Source organism: Hakea prostrata, chromosome 1 (assembly GCF_041222555.1).
Source record: "Hakea prostrata isolate BN-2017 chromosome 1, UWA_Hpros_2, whole genome shotgun sequence".
Lineage (NCBI taxonomy): Eukaryota > Viridiplantae > Streptophyta > Magnoliopsida > Proteales > Proteaceae > Hakea > Hakea prostrata.
This window is the reverse complement of record NC_142600.1, coordinates 77,145,585-77,153,335: the sequence shown is the minus strand read 5'-3', so window position 1 is coordinate 77,153,335 and position 7,751 is coordinate 77,145,585. Positions and strand designations below refer to the sequence as shown.

General features: G+C 35.8%; 1 protein-coding gene across 1 annotated transcript; it reads right to left on the bottom strand.

Moving 5' to 3' along the window:
- Positions 1–6,360: 6,360 nt before the first annotated feature.
- LOC149030218 (agamous-like MADS-box protein AGL80) lies at positions 6,361–6,942 on the bottom strand. Its single transcript, XM_089144747.1, has one exon. The coding sequence runs from the start codon at positions 6,940–6,942 to the stop codon at positions 6,361–6,363; it is 582 nt and encodes a 193-aa protein (XP_089000873.1).
- Positions 6,943–7,751: the final 809 nt, after the last annotated feature.

Genomic DNA, 7,751 nt, shown 5'->3' with positions numbered 1-7,751 from the left:
TGTTGTGGAGAAATATCAAATGATTAGACAATAACGATATCATCCTAAAGAAATATCAAATGATTAGACCATGAAGAATTGGAGCAAGATGATAGAAACTAAATTATCATGATCATTTAGATTGACTGAGACAGCTGGTGACAAAGAAAGAAAAGAGGGGGGGGAAAAAGAGAGTTGAAAATGACAATGATTAAGGGGAGTTCTGTTTGATTTTGATGCACAAACATATTAGCCTCCAATTGTGTTGCCTAAGATTTTGGGAAGGGAATGCTGATGGTTCAAATGCCAAGTAAGAGTGCCTAGAAAGTTTTAATTATTTTATCTTTTCTAATTAGCAGTTACAGCTTAATGTTTGTTGCTTTATTAATAACTGCACGAAATGAGTATTGATTCACAGATCATCCAAACTGCCTAAAATGCTTCTAGTAAACTGTTTATTCAATGTCAGACAATCAAACGGATTCGAAAACCTATAAACTCAGTTTCCAGATATGGCAAAGTGGGAATAAACAGATGTTAAACATGGATTTTACTCCAAAACAGAGGGCACTAGGAACTAGGATACAATCAATTTCTTCCATTCTAATTTTTTATTACAAAGAAAACAGCCTATCTATAGTTTGGCCAAAGGTAAAAATTGAAGAAAATAGAAATTACTAAATAAACCTGACCAACTAAAATAGAAGTTCTAAAATAGTAACAAACAAGAGCAACCCAAAAATGGGTGACCCCAGTGCGAAAGGCTTCCACACAAGCAAAGCCTGACCAAGCAATTTTCCCATGCAGTATTACCTCAACAAAACTGAAAGTAGGAGCTACCTAATTGAATTAAAAATACACATTCGAAAACTGAAAATGGAAACTAAACAGTAGCAGAGTCAAGATAGAATCTTTGTCTACTTGATGAGCCAGCAAGATTTAGAAAGTGTTCCCAGACACGGCATATGTTGGTTGTGACATAGTTTTGTCTCTCTTTTTAGTCCCTTAATGCCTCTATTCAGAGCAGGGCCACCTTATGTGATACTCCATTGAACCAACAAAACTTCAAACAACATTAAACTAGGCTGATTTTGTGAATTGTTACTGCAGGGGCATACGGGCTTATGAACTACATCAAGTATCCTATTACAAGGAAATTAAATATTTATGGCAATGAAAGATTAGTGAAAGAATCTGAACAAACAATAAAAAGTATAACTGGAAGATCTCTATACACAATAGAACAATATGTCCAATTGAACTTTCTGTGGAGATAATCAAAGAAATAAATCACCTACCCCTTGTTTTCTTCATAGCTTGACCTGGTTCTGTTTCTGGTTTGACCACCATCTTGGATTCCAAATTATCAGGTTCGATCTTCTCTACTGTATCAGTAGTTTTGGCTTCATCAGTATTACGATCGGTGCACTGGGGCTTCTTTTGGGGGAAACTCGGATATGTTAAAGAATCACCAGTTTGAGTATCATCATGGGTCACCACTGACTTGTAAGACCTACCCAGTGCAAGATCCACCAACCCAGAACCAGGCACTTCCAATGGGACTTTATTGGCCTCCAGGGGTATTCTATCTGCACCAGCCTTCTCCAAAGATTTGCTCTTCTTTATAGCATTATAGTTTCTAATTACATTCCCGGCAAGGTTTCGCCCAATTGGCAGAACATCCTCAAGAAAATCCTTTTCAGTAATATCTAAGAGGAGTAAAAAAAGATCACCAGGTACAGCATCACTTTCCGTTAACACAAGGGTCATAATTGTCTCCATGGCAGAGAAGACATGGTCCGGGTGATAAACCCTTTTGGATTTCAAGAAATGTTGGAACATCTCAAGAATCATGTCACGATATCTATGACCCAGCAAAACAACATACGATGGAACCTTTGCCATGGATTCAAGAATCGAGACTCTCTTAGAATAAGAACGACTAGAAGTATCAGATAATCCATCCAATGCATCAACAATCAACCGAAATGCCCTTGTCAGCTGTTCATCATCATAAGGAATTCCTGGTGCTGATAATCTTGTGAGCTCACTAATGCAAGATGCAAGTGAAACTTTGACATCATTGTCTGAATGCCTCATAAGATCTTCAGCAAGGAGTGCCATCGTCAAGGGGCCAAGTGCATTTTCAAATGATTTTGATGGCGGTTCGCTTATCCGTAATAGGCAACACTCAACTACGTCAAGAAGAGAGAGGATTTCATCCACGTTAGAAGGAGGATGAACAAGTTTGTCTCCAGCTTCCTTCAGAAGGTCTACGAACAATCTTTCCTTTTCCGTAAACGCCATTTCTTCCCGTCCCAGATCCTCGAAGGTTAGAGGTAACCTAAAAGTTCAAGAACACTAAAACCCTAGAAACCAGAAAAACACCGACGAAGAAGAAACTGAAACAAGAACCCCAGAAACAAAACCCAGGTGTTGCTTCACCGGTCCTGTTGCTGTTTCGTCAATTTCCCTCCTTTTTCTCCTTAAATAGAATGCGGTACAAAATTCAAACCAAACAATTTTTTAAATAGAAAAAAATAAAATGTTAGTTGAGACGTAAAATCCATTTTTTCTCAGTAATCTGACGGAATTTGTTTGCATCATGGAGCAGCGCCATTGATGTTCTTCAGCGCCATTGAGCTATTTAAATTCTACAATCTGAAGCATGTCGGTGTTGGTTACGGAGTTAATTGTTGGCAGAAATTGGGTGAAAGTTATTGGAGAATAAGTCTAAGGGTAGATGAAGTCTTTTTACTCCATTATACATAAGGGTATAAAGGTTTTTACAATTGTACTACTAATCATTCTAACAGAATAGGACCTATGTATTTTCAAACATAAAATGGGATGTCAGTGTTTTAAGGCCTGTATTTTGCAGTGTTGGTGAAATTTACTCAAAAATAAATAAAAAGACTAACCAAAAGGATTTTTCCTATTTGAAGTTTCATCTTGTAGTAGAGAATTTTATTCCACCAGCATTTTTTTCCAAAAACAAAGAGAGAGAGAACTTGTTATATTTATTGTTAAAATAAAAATAGATGTTGTGAAGGATTAGGAACTACCTCGTTCTTTTTCTTTCATTTTAAACATTTTTTTAGAAAAATGTTGGGCAGATTGTTGGTCGCCGAAATACAATGAAATTTTTTTATTATTATTTATACTTTTTGTGAATAATATTTATAAGAAAGAAATAAAGGAGGTTGGTAAAAAGACATAATGTTTGAAGTAAAAGGGTGTTGAAGAGGTGTATCTTAGAACCTGTTAATGATAGGTGGGACATTTCGTTAGTGGCATAATTCAATGGATATTACATAAGAGTGCTTTGAAAGGATGTGTTCAACAAGAAAAAATCATGTTATTTTGGAGGAAAGGTATTTTAGTCCAGTAAAAAAACATACCATTACTGGACTAAAAAGAAGAAGAGAAAAAAATGATAGCATGATGAGTGTTTTTTTGGAAAATTCACAAAGTTAATTAATCTTTAATGCTTTTCCTTCTATTAGGGCTAGAACAGTATATGTTATGTCAAGTTTTTCTAAATTCAATCTTAGCCTTGAATCCTCTTAGTTAAGTCCATTTCTATTTTAGCCTTGATTTTCTCAAGCCTGACAAATCAAGCCAAACTCAGTCATACCCTGATTATCCCTTATTGTGGTTGGTCATGATGGGTTGGCGTCGTTCTTGTCCCCAATTGGATTGTGCTCTTTTCACACATTTTTATCAAATGTTTAGAAGAAAATTCATCTCTTAGCGTACATAGTCCAATCATTAATATTCAAAGGTGGACCGTCCTACTAAATCGGTAGAAAGGTCTAAAGGAAGTACAATCCTCTACCATCGTAATTATGTTTACCCAAAAAAAAAAAAGTAACATAATTATCTTGGTCAACAAGTTGAGGTTGGGCTTATGTTGTTCCTTTTCTTTTCCTTTTTCTTTTTTATTTATGGGAATCCCTTAAATGGGATTAGATTTTCTTTTGTTCATCCCCCATATTTTATCGAAACAATAAATAGCTGGACTTTTGTGCTTGATTTTATCTGGTTGAGTCAGTAGGAGAATTGTTTATGCTTGTAAAAAGTTTCCTTTTGGGATATAATACAGTTGAGTGTAGGGAGATTTACGTCCATGAGACAGATAGTTTCAAGTTTACAAGTTCAATTTTGTTAGCAGGGAATGGACAAAGGAGATGGAAAGCCTAGACAACCATGCAATGTTTGTGGGTGATAATTCCTCCTTCTCCCTCTGCCCCTCCAATCATTTGGGATGCGAACGCAATACTATCTACTACACTGATACTGATGATAGTGGCAAAGTGAAGACATGTTTTGGTACTAGTGGTACTAGTGGTTACACATGGGATTATATCAAGTTGACAAAGAGGAGTTTGATAATCACTATGTTGTGCCTGATATGTTTTCTATTATTTGTCCTCCTATTTAGATTTGTCATTCTCAAGAGAGGTAGAGTGGTTGTTTGTAGATTTGTTACATGATTATTATTGTTCTATGTAATATAGTAACAAACAAATGATAAGTTAGTCCCTCCTTATATGATTTGAAGGTGTTGTTTTTCATGATTATTGTCAAAGAATTTAAATGTGTTTTCATGAATCTCTATTTAACTTAGTAATAGTGGATTTTATAGCTTTGTTTGAAGGTGTTATCTCTAAGGAATATTGCTGAATGGGTTTAAATTTTTTTTTCTCGTGAATCCCTAATTGTGTTGATCCTAAAATGGCATTGGATTATATAGGGCTAAATCCACAAACATTATCCACTCGATAATCATTTAGTTTCTCCTTAAATTTCAAGTGGATTGTTTTTCATGAAACACCTTGTCGACAAAATTTGTTATGTGTATTTCATGTGTTATGGTGGAGTCAATTGCTGAGATTTTTCATGGTTACCAAGTTCCCAGAGAACTTAAACTTTGTTATTAAATGGGGTGAGATTTCAAACTATAATGGCAACCCCCTTGATATAGATACAATTTACTTCCAAACTTTTGTTATTATTAAATATGATATAAATATTATCTTTGCTAGAAGTATAACAGAAAATAAAATATACATACTCTAAACCCTAAAAATAGACCATATGTTTTCAAAAGGTAGAGAATTATGTTTCCTCATTGGAAATGTTTAAAACTTAAGGGGTAGTGTAATATTATTTTAATATAAATATACTTTTATTCAATTTTTTTTTCTCTTACGATTTTTATCGCCAAGAACTTTAGTCCCATATCAAAAAGTAGCTACGTTATTTACCTTTGGGTTATGGATGACGCTTACGCAATGTGATGCAAACCTAGCTTGAACCTTAGTCCAATTGAATAATGGATATATATATATATTAATTAATATTAGTATTTCCATATATGACTTGGGACTTTGGACTTGTGAACACTCGGAGAGGTACCTTCCCACAGAGGGGCGACCTAGAATAGTGCCCTCACAAAGGGAGGTGACCTTATACCTCATTCTTTTCATCATAGCTTTTGGGATTCTATGGGAACCTAGAAACCAGTTCCTTTATGAATGTTAATTTTCCCCCTTCTCTCTCCCTTTTGTCTTTTATTGTTAGTAATGAATACATATTGAAGGCATCTGAATGTAATCATTCTAGGGTGCAACCTAATGGCTAGGGACTGACTAATCTTGGGAGTGATAATGCATTGTGAACCTGTGTTGCACAATTCAAGGCGTTTAAATACCTAAAATAAAATTTCAGCTCCAAAAGTTCGTGACTGTAGCAGTCTTACAAGTTATTGTGAAAAGTCTTCAACAACGTCCCTTTGCACCCGCCGCCCCCCTATCACATATAATCATGACAGTGTAGGCCAAACGTCTATTTGTTGAACCAAGATGATTCTTACCTGGATAGGTAGAGGATTGTGTTTCCTCGATGCCGTTGCATCACACATTTAGGACGGACTCACCTAGGAACATATATGATCCACATTATCGATGGATTATTTTGAAACCGAGTCCTTATGAAAATAGAACACTATTGGGATTCGAATTCTTATTGGGAAAAATATATGCTGCGGTCTATTGTTCATTTGTTCCCGGAGCCTTCACTTTGTTCTCCGAAAAGAAAGTGGAGAGGTCATGGGTTCAACTCCTACCGGCGGCATATGTAATATCCTCCCTATCCCTATATGTAAAAAACGCCTTTATACCAAAAAAAAAAAAAAAAAAAAAGTTTTGCCATCCAAAAAATTTTGAAAAAGAAGAAAAAATTTTGAAAAAGAAGACAAAAATTATTACCTGGTATTTTTCTAACGAATTATTTAACCATATTTATTTTTGATAAAATTCAAAAACACAAAAGTAGGACCAATCACAATTAGGAAACATTCAAATCCACAAGCCATGGTCATCCTTCTACATGCACAGTCTCCATGGCAGCAGTAGTTGCAGGAGTGTTCTGGGAGTGAAGATTGGGTTCAGAAGGAGGAGCGAGAGGAAGAACTACAGGTGGGAGTCTTCTAAGAAGTTGAATCCTATCTCGAATGGCCCCTATCTTGCCATCGATGAGCCAAACAAGATCACCCAAATTCTGGAAGCTTAGATCATTAACATCTTTTTGACCTGCCAAACACTGGAACATGAGTTTGGTGTTCTCTCTCTCTTTGTTGTCCTTGACTTGCTTATTCAGTTTTTCCTTGAGCTTCACGACCCTCTGTTTAAGAAAATCTTCTTGGTTCACCATCTTCTTGTGTTTTTCCATCTTAGACAAGCTCTTGAAATGGGTCAACACACGTTTGGCTTCTGGAAGGGGAGGCCAAAACTCTGGCTTTGTCTCGTATGGCCCATACACGATGGCACAAGCCGTAACATCACACAGTGTGCTTAGCTCCCTCACCTTCTTCATGATCCCTCTCTTCCTCTTCTTGAAGGCGATTTTCCTGGCTGAGTCATTTTGAATATATGCCAGCTTAACCTTCTTCCTTGCCATCTCTCACAAAAAATGCTACTATGGCAACTCAGAGCACTTGAGCTGATGAGGCGTGGGTAAAGCTAAGGGAAAGCCTCTTTATATAGACTCGTTGGAGCGTATGGTGTATGTGAAATGGGAAATGATAAGAATGACATTTATGGCAAGAAAATACATTTTTAGATTTACATGCAATGAACTGGATTGAGAGATTTTAGGAGACTTCTTGATAGATCTCCTTTAAGTTTTTCTTATGGTATTTAGATACGTAGAAAGTTTGGATCCTCTAAATGTGAGGGTAGAGGTCTATGCTCCCCTAGCTCTTCACCCTCTATTAGAAGGGGGACTTATTAGGGGTTCTACTTTGATTTATATCAAAACTTAGAGATCGGTCTCTTTTACCCCCCCCAAAAAAAATAAAAAGATGGATCTTTATCCTAATGTGTGGTAGAGATATATGTGAGAAGAGCACAAATCTCTACTTTAGCAGATAGAGAATTCAAATTTATTCAAAAAAAAAAATCTAAGATTTAGATTTTACATGAAAATGATTGTCATATCCTCGATAGTTATATACCATAATGGTTCCATGGTTATTAATGTTCAATTGGTTGTACCACTTATTTCCTATCCAAGATCACTACATTCTAAATATGGCTATGGGAAATTTCCAAGAATGTGCTGCCATGCTTATTAAATGTTCAATTGGTTGTACCACTTATTTCCTATCCAAGATCATAACATTCTAAATATGGCTTTGGAAAATTTCCAAGAATGTGCTGCCATGCTTATTAAATGTTTGATTGATTGTACCACTTATTTCCTAATAG